This window comes from Pituophis catenifer, unplaced genomic scaffold (genome assembly GCF_029215685.1).
Source record: "Pituophis catenifer annectens isolate HBS135680 unplaced genomic scaffold, rPitCat1.0.hap2 SCAF_7, whole genome shotgun sequence".
Lineage (NCBI taxonomy): Eukaryota > Metazoa > Chordata > Lepidosauria > Squamata > Colubridae > Pituophis > Pituophis catenifer.
The window spans coordinates 61410101-61431040 of NW_027256887.1; the positions used below are offsets into that span (position 1 = coordinate 61410101).

Sequence of the window (20940 nt, forward strand, 5' to 3'; positions counted from 1 at the left end):
AATAACTTTCTCAAAGAATTCACCATCTCTTAAAATGAAATGATCTTTATATCCCATCTCTTATCTTAAACAAATCCATAAAACTTCATTTCAGGAATACATTTAATGAATGGCAAAACTCATCTTTAACAGTCCTTCATATGTTAATGGATTTTTAAAAATTACCCCTGAAAGTAACACTATTCGGAACAAAATCCTTTATGTTCGATAGAGCTGAATTCCTAGTATCTGCCCTCAGCTGTTTCTAGTAAATCCCATTTAATTCTATAGCATGTGTTACTGACACTTTAAATTCAGATGATACTGCAGTTCAGGTCCTGGTCTCCTTATATTTTTGCTTTCAGAGTGCACACGTTTAAAGAGATACATTTTAATAACCTATTAAATGTTTAGTAGGCTTTATATTTTATATTTTATAAAAGTTGTTGATTGCTAGTAGTTGTCTTACGTTACTTAGAACCGAAGCGATTACATAGCAACAAAATTTGTAGATCAGAATGAAAGATCAGAACACATTGCTAGCTTCCGAAGGGAGATACAATTTCTCTTTCCTTCGCCTTCTTACAAATACATCATTTTCTTCTTCCTTTTTTCAAACCGCTGTAGACACTAACCCAGAGGTCTTCAAACTTGGCAGCGTTTGAGAATTCTGGGAGTTGAAGTCCACAAGTCTTAAAGCTGCCAAGTTTGAAGACCTAAAAAACGACTAACCCGTCCACTGGGAATGAATGACACCGGAAGTGTGGCGATTTTAAGCAAGGTAAAGCGAAGTGGGTCAAAGGAAGAGTGGCAAAAAAAACCTGCACTCGGAAGTAGCATAATCATGAAAAGATCATAGAGCTGAAACAGAAAGGAAGTTCGAGATGATTCACGTGTCTGGAGAGGGGGGGAAATGTCGGCTTCCCTGCTAAGAAAGGGACTGGAACTACTGGAGACGGCGGGAGGTAACCGAGGGCTGCAGGGTGGCCAAAGGAGAAAAAGGCTAAATAATCTCTTTAAGATAAATAATCCTTCTATTTTTTTCTTCTGATAAATAGTGTCCGACTCCTCCTCTCAAAGATCAGGGACCGCCGCCCGACCCAATAATCTATTGAAAAAGAAGAAGAACAAGCGTTCAAGGTCCAAAAGAGACAAGGCCACAATCAAAGGAAGAATTATCAAATCTGCATTAGGTGAGTAGGGGGAAGATGGAGAATGACGACCAAGTGGGCGACCCTCATCGAATTTATTGGTTGAGTCAAGCCTTCCATCCTTCCGAGGGGAAAGTAAAATGACCCAGATGGTTGGGGGTAATATGCTGACTCTGGAAACCGCTGAGAGAGGGCTGTAAGGCACTGTGAACCTGTCCTGTATATATGTCTAAGTGCTATTGCTTTTGGTTGCGCCTAACTAGTGCAAATTTTTGAGCTCTACTTGCATTTTGCAGTTAAACAATAAATGCATAACATTGCATGGAAGTTTCATGGAAATTTCCATTCTATATTTAAGCGAAACAGAAACCTCTTTACTCAACTGATGTCAATTTAAAACCTTTGTATACAGTCTTATGCACAGAGACATATGAGTGACATGCATGAGAGTTGTAGCATAACATTATTTTTTCCTATTAGTGTAACTATATTTTTACCTACTTTATATATGTCCTTTCATATCCCATTCAAGATAACTTATAATTTCAAACAATATACATGCTTTAAAAAATGACAATATATGCTTCTTCCCAAGTGATTAAAAATAAATAATAAACTCATGCATTATTGTGTTGAAAAAAATGTGTTCTAAAGGCAGAGCCCCTGCATGTCATAGCTTGATGGTGATGATGATGATATTTTCATCTTATCTTTTTATAATTGAAGTGGTGTGGTCTGTGCCCAAGCTGAAACTTGTATGTGTTATATGTATTGGTCGAGGCACAGAACAAAATAGATCTATTCCAGACAGGAGTAATTGAACATGGTGTAGATAGATGCAAGGGAGAAGAGAATGAGGAAGTGGCAGGAACAGTGAAGATGCTTCCTTCTATTCTCCGTTCAGGATCCACCAGTGTGATATGGTCTATTCATCTGCCCATGCCCAATCTTTGCATTTCATTTCTTCTTCCTTTCAGAAGTATCAGTGCCCAAGTGTGGGACATAGTACCAAACTTCCTGCTCTCTGAACTTCCAGTTCCTTCTTTTCCTGCTATTCCCTGAGCAGTTGCTGATTTTCTCATGCTTTTATCTTATCACCCCATTTGCTGATTCAATTATTTCCTGCTCTCCCACAAATGTACCATAATAGGTTTGACCATGCTCCAAAGTGCATTCTTTATTCATTTACGGTAATTCAACAAGAAAACCCCAAAGTTTGACCTACATTCCACATAAGCTGAAAGCATGTTTTGGAGTAGTTATCCACAACTTGGCGGTCATGTTTTTGATTATAGCTCTCGTGTTCCTCAGCCAACAGAGCTATATTTTGTGATTTATATTTGAGCTTACTTAGAGACAACCAGGTTGCAGACTATTGCATACAAAACTCCTTGAAGTCTTATGCTGTACACAGCTTTTCCCTATAACTGAAGACAATAATAAAATACATTGATGACTATTCTATGGTCATATTTTCTGTTGTCTCAAAAAGAAGATAAGTATAAAACCTTCCACTGATTTTGTCATGTCAACAAACTCACTTAGGAAAAAAGGTTTTGTTTTGTTTTGTTTTTTGCTTTATCATCTCATTTACTGCATGTGAAAATTCACATATACCTTGATGCAATTTGACATCTCCAAAATAGTGGCTTCAAAAAATCAAATTAAAACATGAGGCAAGCAGGATGAATCAGGCTTACAATTGCAGTACTAACTCCCTAAAGACAAATATGAATTTATTTCCTCCTGAATTTTATCTACATGCTTTCTTATTATTTTGTTTTTTCCAGAGGAATATCAGAAACATCAAGCAGCTGACCACTTTAAGAAGAACATGCAGTATATGATGGGTACTCATTTTGTGGCAGACAGTACAATTACTGAAAAGGTCAGTTTGTATGTCACTTGTTTATTTTATAAATTTTATATAAATTACATTTTTATATATATATATATATACATACATACATACATACATACATACATACATACATACATACATATATATATATATATATATATATATATATATATATAAAAAGATATTGAGACACTATTTTCCTTTGCATTATTTCTGTAGATTTTAAACCAAAATAGAGGGAGGAAAGCTAAAGACCACCCTGTAGAAAAAGTGAAGAAGAAGAAGCCAGAAGGAACTGTCTTCACGGAGAAAGACTTCCAGAGATTTGAGAGAGAGTATTTTGGAAGAGTTGGAACAATTTGACAAAAATAACCTGTCCATCGTTGCTAAAAATATCAGCATCAGTGAGCAAATGCTTGCCAGTATTATTGTGGTTGGGAATTATGTCTATTATAAGATTACAGTATTTCTACATATGATCTGCTCAGTTGTTGCACTTCATATGGAATGACGGTTTGTGCCCAGAGTGGAGAATCCAGATCTTTGATGCTGAGTTTGGACATATGACTCTCAAGATTATCTTTTGACTCTTTGCTAGAAAAAATATACCTTGAACCAGACAAAACAGTCTTTTTGCCACATTTGTTAGGAGTAAATTAAGTTTAAAAAGTTATTTCTATACATATGGAACAGCGAATTTGGATTTCATATTGCAATATCAGAGCTGAAAGTATGTGCTTTATTGTACAAAGTTTTGCTGCAACAAACTAACAATTATACTTCTGAGTAGTAATGTGAAAACTTGATTTAATTCATAGCCAAATATTTTTAGGTCATTTACAACGTATAAACAGTCAGTTATAGTCATTTGAAGTGCTTCCACAAAGATATCTAGAGTTATTTTTGCTATACTTAAGATGCAAGTATAATAAGTCACTTTTTTGTGATACCTTTTAGGAAAAGGATACCCCTGCAACACTCTTATCTTCTCAAAATGTAGTTTGTATAATTTCCTACCATATTGTTAGCTACTGTACAAGTGTTTTTGAGTTTATTCAATGTATCACTTGTCATTTCTTTAATAAATGTAAAAAACTTTTATAGAAATATAATGACCAATTACACCAGACTGCTCAGGAAAAAATCGTTTGTGAAGTACCAGAAATAAATAGCCTAAGAATATTATATCATTATTAGAACCAAGCAGATAACGATAAGAAAAATTAAAAGAATTCTATACAGGAACAAGAGTGGGTCAGAGAGATAATCAAATGTTAATCAGTGGTTGGAAAATTCATATTGATGCAATATTTATAGTGGTAAAATTATGCATGATTTCATAACTGCAGTTACTACATAAGAACAGTAATTTGTGCATTTACTAAAATCATGCAAACACACTGAAACATGATTTTTTTTTCATCCCTTACTCATTACTAGCATTAAGCTAATTATAATATGTATCATCCATTGTACTTCTTTTTCACTAGTAGGATGTGGGTATCAGTTATTTGTTTGCACCACACCTTTAATATTTTTACGAATAATTCAAGATGGTGAACATATCCACACCTTCCTCCTTCTGTTTTCCCCACTACAATTGTGTGATGTAGTCTGGGCTGAGAGAAAGTGGCCAGCCCAAAGTCATAACTCAGAATAAAGTCATGTTTGAAAATACTTCTGCCTGAAAGTGCACGATACTCCAGATTTACATAGAGTTGGCTACACAGTGGCATGTGTCTTGCGAAACCCAACCAGTTTAGTTAATTTGTAGTTCAGTGTACTGGATTAATCGAGGCAACTATATACATTAAGCAGACCACAGTAGTTGACAAGGTTACTGTTAACGGTTAGTATGTTGGGCAAACATACTCATATTTGAAGTTATAATCCTGAAAAAAGCTGTAAGAATGGTGTCTCCTATTTATTCTTTTCAAAAGAGTGTAATTGTGGAATAAACTATTCTACTTTTCAAATCATATAAAGCAAGTCTTTAACTTTTATTTATTTTAAAAAATAATAAAGCTGCCCAACTCAGTGACACTGGGTGGCTGAAATTATTCCATTTTGCCGGAAGGAGCACATTTTCATATTTTATTAGCTGAACGTGCATTTCTGTGGTAAAATTAACCTAATTGTATAGGTTTCCCTAACGTACTATCCTACGTTATCCAGATAGGTAAATTATTCGATCAGTTAGGCTACAGTGATTAGTTTGTAGCTGAGCATGTGCATGAAAGATGCTGGTATATTTTAACCATTAGTCAGCCACAAGTTATGATTCATAAGAAGTCTCTTCTTCCCCCAACCACTGCCAATACCCTTTGCCCACTCTCACCCCACCTCCTAAGCCAGCTCTGCCAGAATCAATTTCAATTCAGTTCATGTTTGGAACAAAATAGCCCCAGCTTCAAACATCTGAAAAACAGGCCAGGAGGCACTGTTTCTCAGTTGCTGCCTAATACACTGTAAAGGAACAGAACTTAGTTGGATATTTTAATATTTAACAAATATTAACAGTTAGCTTTTCATTTAATTTTTTATTTTTATAGCTTTTTATTTAATTACACAATTAGCTGTTATCTACAATTAGCATTAGCATTTAGTGATTACAATGTAGTGAAGCTAAATTGTTAACAAGACAGCTGTAGGAACAGTCTGAATTGTTTGAAAGACTTAAAACCATCTCAAAATTATTGGTTAAATAAATTATTATCAATCAACTATCAATCATTTATACATTAAAACTTAACAAATACAAAATTGCTTAAATGGTAGTCAATTTATGTTGTTCATAAACTGATTAAAGTTTACTGTGGTTAGAAAGAATGACATTCCACATTTGCTTGTGGATCAAAATAACTGATAAGTTCAACCTGTGCTTTAAACCATACTGAATTTCTAACTTTGATGTTAAATATTGGATAAGGTTGTACAAAATGTTCTAGGCATCCTGAGCATATAAAGCTTGTCCTGTTAATCTGCATTTTTTATATTTTGATCCATTTGCAGAAAAACATTTTGTTCCACTTATACTGTAGCATGAAGTAGTAGTTTTGGGGGAGTGCAGAAAAAAAGCAGTAACAGTGATCATGATTGAGATAAGGTAGGGAACAGGTAGAATATGTCTCACTGGAAGCCTATTCCTTAATGTTTAAACATTTAAAGCTTACAAACTTGTACTTTAGCAGAAACCAAAGTGAAATAAAGCACATATTTTAAAAGCAGAAGCTGAATGGGAAGCAAATGTTACACTGGGGGCTTGTTCTATATTGCCAAGATACCATTAAGACATTTGAACTAATCTTTTATTAGTGACAGCAACAGACAGGTGCTGAAAGATCAAGAATGGGCCACTGTGTACTTCATGCTGGAATTGCTCAGGGGAAAAATGCGCTAAGTACATACTTGTTCTAATTGTCCTATATATCATTGTGGAGCGCAATCGGATTATTGCAGCCAAAACCTGTTAACTACAAAAAAATGTGTTTTGTCCTGGCATATATTTTTTACTTACAAAACGTATATAGCCACTCATCTCATCAAAGGCAACTCTGGGTGGCACACAATAGTTGGGACACTGCAACAGATAAAAGCATAAAAATGTGTATGAATTCTGTAAAAAAAAAAAAGATTAGTCAGAGTTAGTCAATGATGGCTAACCTTTTTGCCATCGCATACCAAAAGCGGGGAGTGCGGGGTGATCACGTGTGTGCCCACACCCATAACTATGTGCCCTGCACCCTGTGCGCGTGACCCCGTTTTTGGCACGGAGGACCCGGTAGGTCCGTTTTTTGCCCTCCCCAGGCTCCAGAGGCTTTCTAGGAGCCTGGGGAAGGCGAAAACAGCATCCCCCCCCAAGGCCCTCTAGAGGCTGGAAACAGCCCATTTGCCGACTTCTGGTGGGCCTAGAAGGCCCGAAAATCAGCTGCCCAGCGTGCGCATGCATGCTGGAGCTGAGCAAGGGCAATGCTCGCATGCCCACCAATATGGCTCCGTGTGCCATAGGTTCACCATCACCGCTCTAGGTGATGGGAGAATGGTTACCTTAAGTAATGGAACTATATAAGCATGTCGCCAGTCTCCTAAAGACGCAGTATGGCCTTCTCCAATTCAAAGAGACACTTGTTCAGTAGGCTGAGGCAAAGTGGCAGTCCCAGAACCAGCGAAATCTGGGGACTGGGCAGGGGACAGAATGTAATAATAATAACTTTTTATTTGCGGTCACAGACCAAAATACAAAAATAATTGCAAAAGAATGTGGGGAAAGTAACATCATAAACAGTTGGCTACCAGAAGCCTTGGCTGAGAAGAATTACAGCGTTCTCCTCTAATAGTTACAGCTCTTAAAAAAAATTTAGAAACCTGAAAAGTAATGTGTGAGGAGCCATCCCCTAAACAATATAAGGTCAAATTACTAGCATTGGATCCAGAGAGATCTGTTTCTAAGAGACACAGTAATTTAGTCCTGCCTGCGTTATACATAGGGCAGTATAAAAGAACATGCTCCACAGTTTCAACCTCAGCTCTATCACAGGGGCATAACCGCTCACTTATCGGGAGCCTCTTAAATCATCCGTCCAGCAATGCTGAGGACAAGACGTTGAAACGAGCAAGGAAGAAGACTCTTCTATACTTAGGGATGGTTAAAGTGTAAAAATATGAGGCCATCCTCAGTCCAGAATTGTTAAATTGGCTGAAGATCAGAGGGGAGCAGGTTTTATTAGCTCTAGCTTTTAGATATTGCAAGTCTATGTCCACAAGCCGTTGGATTACCCTAGATTGGGCGTCCTTAAGGCCATAGTCTCCCAATGCATCCCCCGAAAAACCTAGCAGGTGGAGTTTCTTCGGCAGCTCCCTCTCCCATCGAGAAGTATAGGAGTCAGCTAACACCAGGGAGAGGTCGCTACCAGGGGCTGCCAAAAAGAGCGCCTGAAACCACCATTTAAAGGTGTTAATCCATGCCATGCATTTGACTGATTGAATGCCCAATTCCAGGTACATCGAAGCAAAGCCAACACAGGGAGGGAGACCTAAAAGTTTCCTTAAAAAAACAGCTTTGAGTTCTTTCAATACACTCCTTGAAGCCCCGTATCCATATAGGAATTCCGTAGAGTTTGGGCCAGGGTTTTGGCTTTGTAAATACACAGAGCAGAAGGAATAAACTGGCCTCCTTGAGTATAGAAAAATCTTAGAATTTGCTGATGGCTACAGGCCGAATTCAGCACGAGTTCGATATCTAGTCCAAGCACCGGTGTTCTGAAAATGGATACCTAAATACTTAAAATGGAGAACCTGCTTAACAGCATTACCCTTAATAGCCCAGTTGTAAAGCTTCTGGACTCTAGAGAACACTAATACTTTTGATTTAGCATAATTAATGGACAAGTGGTTCTCAGCACAGTAGGATCCAAATGCAGAAAGTAGCCTTTTCATACCAAGCCTTGACAGTAATAGGAGGACCGCATTGTCAGCATAAAGGAGAAGCAGGATCTTCGTAGTTGACAACTTTGGGGCGTGGGACTCAGTACGTCCAATGTAAGAGGTCAGGTAAGAATAAGTTAAACAGAAGAGGAACCAGGACACAGCCCTGCCTTACTCCGCTCTTTGAGAGTTCTCCCTGCAAATCGCACCTGACCTGACTAAAAGTCTGATTATGTAGGGATCTAATTAAGAACAGAAGACGTCTATCAATGGAACTTTTGACCAATTTTGACCACAATTCCCTTGGGATTGAATCAAACGCTGCCTTTAGATCAATAAAAGCAGTAAAGTTTACCACCTGGTATGGTGGCGTATTTATCAACCAGGTCCGCTAGGACAAAGCAGTGGTCCAATGTGGCACAGCCCACTTTAAACCCAATCTGTTCAACACCAATGATGTTGGATTCCTCGACCCAGGTGAGGAGTCTGCGTTGGGAGATATTTAGCATACAATTTTCCAATGATGGAGAGCAGACTTATAGGACGATAATCAGCTGGGTCGTTCCTATTTCGTTTAAAAGCAGGAACGATTGCTAGACTCCAGGAGGTAGGGATCCTGCCAGAGGTATTAATATTTATTTATTTGTTTATTTATTTATTAGATTTTTATACCGCCCCCTCTCCCGAAGGACTCGGGGCGGTGAACAGCCAAAATTAAAAACATACAATATAAACAATTAAAATACATTTAAAACAGATATGTTTTATGAGTGAAGAGTGTTGCTAAAAGAGGAATCCACCATTCGGGATTAGATTTTAGCAAATCGGGGGTATAGCATCAGGGCCAGGGCCAGAATGTATCTGCCCTCAGTGTGGAAGGGATTGCCACTCTCGAATTGGCCTTTTTTGTCACACTAGATGCTGTTTTAGGACCTCTTTCCAGAGCATGATACCAGTCTCTTGACACTGAAGGATGCCAATGAGTCTAAGAGCCCAAGCCTGATGACATAACCAGATCTTTCAAAGTATCAAGGAAACCATCATTACATTACTACCCAAAAAAGAATCGCCTCTAAAATTTTTAACTAAAAACTATCCTTCTATTGCTACTGAATGTCTAGTATTGGCTAAGACTGAAAACAGTCCTACAAGAATTAACAAAACCAATATAAATTCTTACCCAAATGTTTTGGATATTATAGAACACACGAAACAAGCAAGAGGAATTTTCCTGATAGTTTTTCATCACCTTAAATTAGCCCGTTTAACATTCTAGTTGATTTTGATGAAAACCTAAGCCAGAAAAGGACCTAAGGTAGTGTATTCAGTAATAAGGAATATCTTTGTTTGTTTCTAATTTCTTTCAAATAAGCAGCAGAATCCTCAGGTGGAATTTTTCCCCGAGTAGTGCACACCAGAATTGTATATAAAAGTGAACTCATTTAATAACTAAAAAAACTCACTATAATGTAAAAATTGCACCTCTTGAAAATCCAGTTAGTCATTAATAGGATCATGCTAATATTATGGATGCTATGAATTGTTACATGGAACATAGCTGATGGGCATGCTCTTTGACTCAAATTATGCTAGCCAATTAACATGCCAAGTATGTTTAAACTGTATATAGATTCCAGCTCAAGTGCTGTTTTAGTCATGGGCACATGAAAGAACCTTACTATGATTTATGAACAAAAAATGCACATTATCCCTATTGTTTATACTGGTCTTGGAAGTTTTGAAGCGATTAAGGTAAAACGAGGGATATGGTAGAGACATAAATTGAGAGCCCGATGTATTAATGTAAGATCCATTTAAAGGGACAGTGTTGATGAGAAAGCTAGAACATTTGGTACACTGGCTAATCAACCAAGTCCAAAGTTAACAAAAAGTATGAAGGCACAGATTCAAGTAGAATTGAGTAGAATGGTTTTAAGATTGAGGAAGAAAAGTAACATTTGTTAATTTGACAAATACGAAGTGTTATTCCAAAATTGTAAGACATGGAATGAAATTTAAAAAGGCATCTTAAAATAGATTAAACTGCAATTGCTACCTTTTGCTGTTCAGTTTTAATGTAAAAATTGGGGGTTTTGAGGGAGCCAAATAAATTCAAAGCAAATTTCACTGAACAATATACACATATCCAAATTAGAAAATAATTTATTAAGCATTAAAACAGTTGTTTGCAGTAAGCAATATACATGCATGTAACTCCTACTCCACTATTCTATTCTGGGGCTTTAACCTTTTTGCCCTTAGCTTTGCGGACTTCTTGAATCAGATCTTTTAAATATTTAATTTCTTTGCTTAGGGACTCAACTTTCGATGTCAGGGCTTCATTTTTTTGCTCTAGTTCTCTACACTCTCCTGATAAAGCTTCTTGCTGTGCCCTTTTCTTCTGTCTATATCGTGTAGCAGCTGTCTTATTCTGCTCCATCTTCTTCAGTTTCTTATCTATTCTCTTTTCTTCTTTAATCTTTAATATTATGATTCCTGGAGGGCGATCATAAGGCTTGGGCCTCATAGAAACATGAAGTTGGGTTGTAACTGATTGGTTATCACTGAGGGAACTAGTAGAAGTGGCAGGACTTTGTTGAGGTGACTCTAGGTAAGACTCTGGGCTCATACATATTCCACTATCATTGTCAGAATGTGCTTCATCCTCTTTTTCACTCTTGGGAATTACTAAAGTAGTGGGGGTTTCTGTTTTCTTGTCTCCTTCAAGAATGTCTACTTCACTACCTAGCTCTAAACTGAATGAATGATCAACAGTAGAAATTAGTGGCTTTTGGGGTACTGGAAATGGCAACAATGTAGTCAATGGGGCCACCTGGTCTGCTTCAGGAGACCTGGGGGATTGATTAATTGGTTCTGGCATTAATAAACTTTCTTTGCTGGGAATTTCTTCAATGGGCGGGTCAAGCAGGTCACACGTGTCTTCCAACGTGGCCATGAGCTCATCTGGGGAGACGGTGGCTTCCAGATCAATACCTAACAGCGCATCAAAGTCAAACTCCTTCAGGTCCATCTTCTCCACCATCCAATCCATGCCAGAAAAGGCATCCTCTGTAAAACAAACAAAACAAAAAGTTATTCCAAAGATGATCTCAATAAATACAAAAAAAGTTCTCCCTCTGCTTTAGATCCATTAAACTACTATAAACATTTAAATAGATGCATCAAAAACTTCAAAAGGTTACCCAATATTGGCAGAATATAATTTATCTTACCCTGGTTGCTGTCTGTGGCATTATTCCAACTGCCCACATCCAGCCAATCGGAGGAGCCCACTTTAGCCTTAGCGCTGGAGAACCCATGTGAACTGAAGTTCTTGGCCACCTCCAGATAGTCATCTAAGAGCCCCAGACCTTCATCAGCCACCAGACACTGCTGGCTGAATGGGGACAGAAAGTCCCCCAACAACATCTCTGTGTTTGAGCAGCTCATTTTGGTCAAGTTTTAGTACTTTGTTGTCAATTTGTCTAGACAAATAGATGGTGTCTTTATCAATTACAGCAAAGCTGCTGTGTGATGATTTGAAAAACCTGGAAGAAACAAGGTAACAATTATAATAAAAAGAGCTTTTAGATTTGAATTTCAAGGTAAAAATCACATAGGGCAAATTGTGCAAAGTAATACTGCAGCAATGACTCCTACAATTCCAGTTTTTTTCCTCTCTAGACTTCATCTGAACTATCTGTCTTAGATGTCAACTGGAACTACAGTACAACAGCGCCAACTAGAATTTGTTGAGCAAGTCAGCCCTCTATTTCCTCCTAACTACACAGCTTCAATTCAATCTCCACCCATCTTGGTCTGATTCATGAATTCATTACTGACAACAGCTGCAGCCATTTCATGATCTGCTTGCTGTGCATGTCTATAATCTATGAATAGGCCGCCATTTTGTATCCTGCCACGTTTACATTTAGGTCACTGAGAATCTTAATGATTAAGATGTTAACAGCCACATAATACATTTGTTTATATCCACTTATTTAAAAATTGTCAGTTTCCACAGAAAAAGCTTATTTTAAAGTTACAGATTCACTACCTCTTAACCTTATTAGTCAATTCAAGCCTGCATTCCACCCTAACGCCATTAGTTATTTCAGCAAAATGTTTTTGGAAAGAGTCCTGTCAGTGTATCTGTAGATAAAAATTTTAATTCGTGGTATTTCTGTTGTGAAAAGCTCTTTAGATTACTCTCTCTTCCTCTTAAATAGGACAATTTTAACTTGTCAAAGTTCTATTTTGGTCCAGAAAAAACTATTAGTATACCAATTGCTTAAATCTCGGGGGATTTTCCCCGACAACAAAGGAAATTATTTCTGCCTTCTAATTAGTCTGGGAAACTCAAGGGCTCATTAAACTACCTCCTCTTTTTCATAAATAGCCTAATTCAATAGTCTGGAATTTTTTGCGCTAACCTACCATATTTCTTGATACCGTCCCACCCCCTCCCCCGTATTTTTCGGTCACGAACAAATGGTATTCCTTGGCTGAGATTTCCAATTTCTTCCCATATATTCGCAAACTCCAGCTGTTTTAAATCCATACATAGATCTTCGCTCCCTAAAGTCTCAATTCCTTAACCCGATCGTACAGTTTGTCTTACCCTCTACATTATTTAATAAAAGCCAAAGCCTCCACACCTTTAGTGGATTTCCACCTCCCCCACCCAGGATACTCACGCCATGGTTGCAGATGCTTGGAGGTGCCGAGGCCGCGGCCGCCGCTGCTGCGCTTCTGCAATGGCCGATGCCGTCGCTTGCGCTGCCGCCCCTACCATGCCATGGTGGCGGCCGCGTAAATTAAAACCCCTCCTCGATTGCTCGATTGGTCACTGTCACACTCCGAAAAAAAGTAAGGAGGACAGGCGCTACTATTTTTTTTTTTTTTCGGAAATGACAAAATAGGACACAGATCTTTTTCCAGAGAGACAATAGGAGCGAGAGTTTGCGCGTTTTCTCTTTATATAGTCAATGAGATCCGGTAGAACCTCCTTTCAGTAAGCAACGGTTCCAGAAAATCCTTCCGCCCAATATCTTCAAAATTGAATGTGACTTTTGAAAAAAAGTAGACCTCACAGAGCCCTCTCCGTGACGCCGGGGTTGAAGCGAACTCTCCGCGAGGGTTCGTACCCGCATTCTATTAATACTACTCAACAATTTGCGGAAGGATTACAGGGACTATTCTAAGTGGTTGAATCATAACGTCGGATACCGCCGCCGCTTCAATTAAGGTCAGACACATGACGGTGAAAAAATGAATTCTAGCTTAGTTTTCCTATTGGCTGCCCAAGGGCGGGGGGGGGGTGTCCGATTCTGCATTCCAGTAGTTTGAGAAAGCACGTGAACACGAAGCACCTGATTGGTCGGCAACGTTAGCTTCGCGTGTCCTGTGAAGTATTGTTGGCCGAGGGAAGAAAGCACGTCAAGGATTGTGCTTAATTGTTGAGGGGAGGGGAAGGGAAATGCTCTTGCAGGGTCGGCCAGGATCACTAAAAATAGAGTCGCGGGGTGGGGGTGGGGCTTCTGCTGTTTTCTCTTAAAATGCTGCTCTTCCTACCCACATTTTCTGTCTAGATGTCAATGGGAGATCAGCCTTCTTCGTCCTTTTTGCCAGACTCCCTTCTTTAGTCTTTCCTCCGTGTTGTCTTCGCCATTTGGGATTAGCGGCCATTGATGCCCGATTGCCCCCAAGTCTGGTGGGGAGGTGTCGATTGCAGAGGAGTTGCGCCCTTCGCTAATCCCTAACCGCCGCGCTCAAGGGGGTGGGTGTGGGGGGCAAGATGGTGGCTGGAAGCTTTGCGTAACCGCCTAAAGGCAGCAAGGCTAAGCATCGGTTCTGGAAGTAGTAACCACTCCTCAGGCCTGGTCTGGGTCGAATCACCATACATGGAGATCCTACGCTGGAAGCCGTTTGTGACGCACCGCCCAAGAGGGTTTAGTCGGGGAAAGAGTTTACCACAGCATCCGTTTTCACGCTCTTCGGCTGATGTGATAGGCGCGGGAACTCCATCCCCTCCCCCCAGCCTGCTGGGGGAAAAACGCCTCATTGAGGCAAGTGCCTCATTGGAACAGCCACCGCCCTTTCACTCGCGGATGTCTCATGGCTGTCTTAAGGGCGGGGTAGCGTCTGCAGCTTTTCTGGCCCTGCTGTTGAGGAAAAGGCGGAGGCACGGCCTATTCCGGGCGGGAGGGGCTTCTTCGCGGAACAGCGTCACCTAGAAAGGACCTAATGTCCTGGACTTTACGAGCTCGAGAAATGACGCGGTTTGCTAGAAGAAGTGGGCGCACCTTGCTCCCTGCGTATTGGTAAAGGGCAGGTGCCTAATTAATTAAGCATATGCTACCAACTACTGAGATCTTTTTGAAGTTTCCTCTTCGAAGTTTTTCAGATAGTTGTTGTTTGTGTCCGACCCATCGCGACCCTATGGACAACGTTCCTCCAGGCCTTCCTGTCCTCTACCATCCCCCCCCAGTCCATTTAAGCTCACGCGGACTGCTTCGGTGACGCCATCCAGCACCTTGTTTTCTGTCGTCCCCTTCTTTTGCCCTCACTCTTTCCCAGCATTAGGCTCTTCTCCAGTGAGTCCTTCCGTCTCATTAGGTGGCCAAAGTATTTGTATTTCATCTTCAGGATCTGGCTTCTAAAGAGCAGTTGATCTCCTCTAGGACTGTCCCGGTTTGATCGCCTTGCAGTCCAAGGGACTCGCAGGAGCCTTCTCCAGCACCATAGTTCAAAGGCCTCCATTCTTTGACACTCAGCCTTCCTTAGGGTCCAACTTTCACAGCCATACATTGCAACTGGGAAAACCGTACCCTTGACTATATGCACTTTTGTTGGCAGGGTGATGTCTCTGCTTTTTAGAATGCTGTCTAGGTTTGCCATAGCTTTCTTCCCCAGGAGCAAGCGTCTTTTAATTTCTTGGCTGCTGTTCCCATCTGCAGTGATCTTGGAGCCCAGGGAAATAAAATCTGTCACTACCTCCATTTCTTTCCCCATCTATTTGCCAGGATTGAGAGGGCCGGCTGCCATTTTCTTAATATTGAGTTTCAAGCCAACTTTTGCACTCTCCTTCACCTGCATCAAAAGGCTCTTTAGTTCCTCTTTGCTTTCTGCCATAGAGTGGTATCATCTGCATATCTGAGGTTGTTGATACTTCTCCCAGCAATCTTAATTCCAACTTTTGATTCATCTAGCCCCACCTTTCTCATGATGTGCTCTGCATATAAGTTAAATAGGCAGGGTGACAGTATACAGCCTTGCAGGACTCCTTTCCCATATTTGAACCAATCAGTGGTTCCATGCCCAACTACTAACTACTGAGATCTTTTTGAAGTTTCCTCTTAAAAGTTTTCCAGATAGTATCTGATCCAAATCATGCCAAATCAGTTATTTTTCCAAACCTTAAAATCACAAATCAGATGTTCCTCTTAAAATAAGACTGCAATGCTTGTGGGAAAAAAAAATATTTTTGTACTGTGTTATCACACAGGCACCTAAAATCAGTAAAAAAAAATGGCACTAAAATGAAAATATTAATTTCAAAATAGATATGTCCAAATGTACCTCCACTTTTGTTTCCTGATTCTTCCCAGATACTGCTTCAAAATAAACTTCCTAATGACCTCTGGAGTAATTCTTTGTCATTTCCATATATTTAATTTGTAATAAAATTCACAAGTCTTCGAGGGAGTTAACTGGATCAGTGATTGAAGAATTGATGGCTGAAAAGAGTGATAGTGAAGTTCAAAAACAATAAAAATAAACTTAAGTAGGAAAGGAGATGGGCAACACTGTGTTTTTGAAGCGGAACTTAAAAAATGGGAAGAGATAATAAGGAACTGGCTTTTCCTCTGAAATTTCTGGTTGTTTCTGGTGGTGCCTTATTTGAAATGTGCCATTGGCATCCCCAGCTTTGCTGTGACATACATTCGTGCCAGGCTACAAGCCCTATGCTAAAACTAAAAATGGGACTGCACAAATGCATTCAGGATCAGGATCAGGGAAAATTTAAGTATATTTGTTCATAACAAAAGTTTATAAATTCTGTTTCTGTTTCCAGAAATAAAATCCTAAACTGAGCATATGCCCAAGGAATACTTTTGTTTTTCAGTTTTTGATCTGCTTTTCTTGAGCTGTTTTAAACCTAATTTAGTTAGTCCCAGAATCCAAGTGAAATACAAAAATAGCTAAATGTTATTTTAAATGGTTAAAAGTTTGCTTATCCAGATAATACTGGTACCTACATTACTAGTCAAAAAAATGCTAAACCTATTTGTAATGTTTCCAGTATTTCTCATCTGGTAATTCTTTGTTAAAGGCTGAGCCCCAAAGAATTGAGACTCCTCCTCCTTGGACTGTAAGGTGAACAAACAAGTCAGTCCTAGAGGAGATCAACCCTGACTGTACTTTAGAAGGCCAGATCCTGAAGATGAAACTCAAATTTCTGGACACCTAATGAGAAGGAAGGACTCACTGGAGAAGAACCTAATGCTGGGTAAGATTGAGGGCAAAAGAAGAAGGGGACGACAGAGAATATGGTGGCTGGATGGTGTCACTGAAGCAGTAGGCGTGAGCTTAATGCAGAGGATGGTAGAGGACAGGAAGGCCTGGAGGAACATTGTCCATGGGGTCACGATGGGTCGGACACGACTTTACAACTAATAAGAACAAAATTCTTTGTTCCCCTTAATACAGTGACATTTTCATAGGACATAGAAAGAAGAAATAAATTGCTCAAAACGAGAAAGGGGGAAAACATTCAGTAGGTAGACAAACCAGTATCTGTGTTTTTCATTAACAAAAAAGCAATTCCCTGTTTGCTTAAAAGGTCAGACTTAATTTTATTTGTTGAAATAGGGCAACCTTTTACCTTAGTTATTTTGAAACAAACTCAGAAACTCAACTCTCAGTGCTGGGATTCAGCTCTGCACACCTGGCCATGCCCCTTGCCCCTCCCAGCCACAGCGGCACTTCTTGTTAGCACTAAGCTGCTTGCCTTTTTAAATCCAGCACTGCTTCTCCCCAGCACTCTTGAAATCCAGGAGTGCTGGATTTCAAAATAAAAGCCAAGGAGAAGAAGTTCCAGGAAGCCACCTTTGCTGGAGTTGAATGGCTGGGCTTTAAATTATTTTAAAGTAGCCTGGAGCAAGAATCCCCCCTCCCCTTCACCTATCCCATTTGGAAGATACTGAGTTTTGCTGCTGCTGACTACCTCCTCCATGTTTCCTAAATGAGGTAGATCGAGTGGCTGGTGTGTGTGGGTGTGAAATTAAGCCTTCCTATAAAATCCTTTCAGAAAACACAAAGGAGCAGGTTTAATTCTGCTTCAGCCCAGATTGCGGCAGAGAAAGTAGTTTAAAATGATTATTTAATTGACTAATTCATTGGAAATTGCTGTGTTATGGCTTTTCATTTGATATAGTGCTTATGATTATGGAGGTAGAATGGCAATTAGATTTGCTGGCCTTCCTAGGTATGATTTTCAGTAGTCAGTCTTTGCTGTTTTATACTACTAATACAATTAAACCAAATACCTATCTCTAAATTTAAGACAGCACTAACCCTCAAACATTTTAAAGACTAGGAACAGCCATCCTAGAAGAGAGATTTAGGGGGGGGGGGACATTTACTCTTTAAAGCTGTGTCTTTGTGATGAAGGGGCAGTTTATATTACACAACTGGTTATGTAACCAAATGTATTTATGAGTTTGTTTTATTATATATGTTGCTGAACAGTTTTAATTATATTCCTATAGCTTTTTAAACAAATTTTATTTTGAGTTTGAGAGAGTATGTATCTATATTTCATATGCTTGGAAGCAATTTTTTAAATATTTGGCACTTATGATCAAGTAGATTCTTAAAAGAATAAAGAATGTATTAAAGAAGTCACAGGTGTGCATTGAATATCCAATTTATTTTATCAGGGCAGGTTTTGAAAAAACAAATGCTAATACCGTGTTTCCCCGAAAATAAGACCCTGTCTGATATTTTTTGAACCCCGAAATAAGCGCTTGGTCTTATTTTCGGGGAGGTCTTCTTTTGGGGCGCATGGAGCAAGACGGGCCTCCTCTTGCCATCTTACCTGATTTCCAGCTCCATCACATTTCTCACCGTTGGGTGCAGGGAAACACGTTGCACCCTTAAAAAAAACTTCTCATAAGTTCAAGAAGTTGGAATTAATCGATTAAACTTGTGAGGTTTTTTTACGGTACAAGTTGTTTCCCTGCACACAACAGCGAGAAACATGACTGAGCTGGCAGTCAAGTAAGACAGCAAGAGGAGGCCCGTCTTGCTCCACGCGTCCCAATGGCAACAGCAGCCTGGCTGCTTCCCTTCCCCACCGTCTCTTTATCGAGGGGGTGGAAGGTGGGGTGGGGGAGAAGCGAGATGCATCGAGCGAGATGGGACTTCTTGCCGTCTCTTCTCCCTCCTCGCCGGGCATGGCAGGGCTTCCTGCCCCTCGCTTAGCCACCCACCCCCTTTATGGATGCAATTTGGAGGTGGCAGGTGGAGAGGGGTGGGGTGGGGGAGAAGAAAGACACGCATATTACTTGACTTCCAAATCCATCGTGTTTCTCACCATTGTGTGCAGGGAAACAAGTTGTACCGTAAAAAAAAAAATTCTCGCGAGTTCAAGAAGTTGGAATTAATTGAACTCATCAGGGTTTTTTTACGGTACAACTTGTTTCCCTGCACACAATAGCGAGAAATGCAACGGAGCTGGAAGTCAGGTAAAATACACATCTTGCTTTTCCCCTGCCCCACCTGCCACCCCCACCTGCCACTCCCCTTTGCCGGCCGAGATCAGACCAGATTCAGTGAGTTGAATGCGCTGCCGCCGCCCAGGAGGAGAAGAACGTGAAAAATGGGCTCTCTCACAGTGCCTCTTCTCTCTCTTTTCCTCCCGAGTGGTGGTGGTGCATCCAGCTCATCGAATCTGGTCTGCTGATCTAGGCTGGCAGTGGCTCTGACCCAATCCTGGCCAGCAATGCTGCGGGCAAGAACCAGCCACGCTGATCCCACTTCATGGTTGTGCAGACAGAGCCTGCATCGGCTACTGCTCGAAGCGGTGTCCCCCTCCCTCTAGTTCCAGGTTGACAGGGCTAGGGCTGGCAAGAGAGCGGTGCGCCTTACACGTCGCTGGGCCTGCCACTGTTTTTGCATCCGCCACTAAGAGTAAGGTGCGGGAGCTAGGGTTTGCGGGAGCAGCCTCCTCGAGGCTGTTCCACGTGGATGGCAGGGGCATGTTCCTTTCCCCCGTCTCACCTCCTCACCTCGTGCTGTTTGCATGGGAAGCAATGAGGAGGCCCAGCGACACATGGGGTGCGTCTCTGGACCTATTGCTGCAAAAGTGGTCACAGTTGTTGGAGGTGGCAGCCTGAGCGGCACCGGCGAAACAGCTGCTTTGTGAACAGTGGGATGGCCTGCTCTGACCATTACACCATTACCGGGAGGTAAGGAGGGAGGTGCGAGGCGCATCGCTGGGCCTGCTGCTCTTTGCGGCTGCCACTAAGAAAAGGGGTCCTATATCCTCCCAAAATGGACATATTTATTTTATACAGCACCAGCTAGACTAGACAACAATTTCTTTAAAAAGCTAAATCAATGTGTCCTTAAATTTATCTGGCAAAATAAAAAGCCCAGAATTAAACTTAAAATGCTTCAAGAGGTGAAAGAAAGAGGGGGATTTGGCTTACCAAAATGGGAATATTATTATCAGACTGCAAATTTAGTTTGGATAATGGAATGGATCCTGCTGAGAAGAAGACGGTTGTTGATTCTGGAAGGTTCGGGATTACAACAGGGTTGGCACTATTTTCTTTGGCAAGATAAGATTAAAAAATATATGAGCTTTGCAGGCCATTATGTAAGGAATATCTTAATTGAAACAAAGGTAAATTCTACTCCTTGACCCCGTCTTGGTTGGTCCCACTAGAAGCTATAACAAATAGCTCACTTTATAATAAAGAAAAACACCTATCTTACCGGGAGCTGTTGGATGCCCAAGGCCGTTTAAAAACAAGAACTGAGTTAGACCTTCAGGGAATAGAATTGGACTGGTGGTCTTATGCCCAGATCAGCTCTAAACATAAGAAAGACAAGGAACAAGGTGGCAGATATGACCCAGCAAGAAATAGACAATATTATATTAGGAAAGGAGGAAAGAATGTTATCCAAGATTTATAAACTCTTAATAAATTACTGGATAGGGGATGAGATTGTTAAAGATTCAATGATTGCCTGGGGGAGAAATATTGGTTACTCAATTGAGTTGGTAAAATGGGAAGAAATATGGACGAAACAATTGAAACTCCTGATGGCAACCACTTATAAAGAAAACTTGTATAAGATGGTGTATAGATGGCATCTCCCTCCTGCCCGACTATCCAAAATGTTTCCAGGACTCTCTCCAAACCGTTGGAAATGTGGGGAGATAGGTACTTATTTTCACGTATGGTGGACCTGCCCCAAGGTAATTGAGTTTTGGAGACTTATACAGGGATG

At 40.4% G+C, this 20940-nt stretch overlaps 2 protein-coding genes across 3 annotated transcripts; one reads left to right on the forward strand and one right to left on the reverse strand.

Moving 5' to 3' along the window:
* Positions 1-862: 862 nt before the first annotated feature.
* RPS19BP1 (ribosomal protein S19 binding protein 1) lies at positions 863-12183 on the forward strand. Of its 2 annotated transcripts, none has more exons than XM_070946703.1 (4): positions 863-944; positions 1038-1172; positions 2921-3018; positions 12100-12183. In XM_070946703.1, the coding sequence occupies exons 1-4, from the start codon at positions 893-895 to the stop codon at positions 12169-12171; spliced, it is 357 nt and encodes a 118-aa protein (XP_070802804.1). In that variant the 5' UTR covers positions 863-892; the 3' UTR covers positions 12172-12183. The 2 variants fall into 2 exon arrangements, with proteins under 2 accessions (XP_070802804.1, XP_070802803.1); XM_070946702.1 differs by lacking the exon at positions 12100-12183 and adding an exon at positions 3211-4901.
* ATF4 (activating transcription factor 4) lies at positions 10563-13510 on the reverse strand. The gene is made up of 3 exons (XM_070946701.1): positions 13113-13510; positions 11649-11963; positions 10563-11484 (listed from the first exon to the last, which is right to left on the reverse strand). Exons 2-3 carry the CDS (start codon positions 11863-11865, stop codon positions 10646-10648), a joined length of 1056 nt encoding a protein of 351 aa, XP_070802802.1. The 5' UTR covers positions 11866-11963; positions 13113-13510; the 3' UTR covers positions 10563-10645.
* Between the last annotated feature and the right edge of the window lie 7430 nt (positions 13511-20940).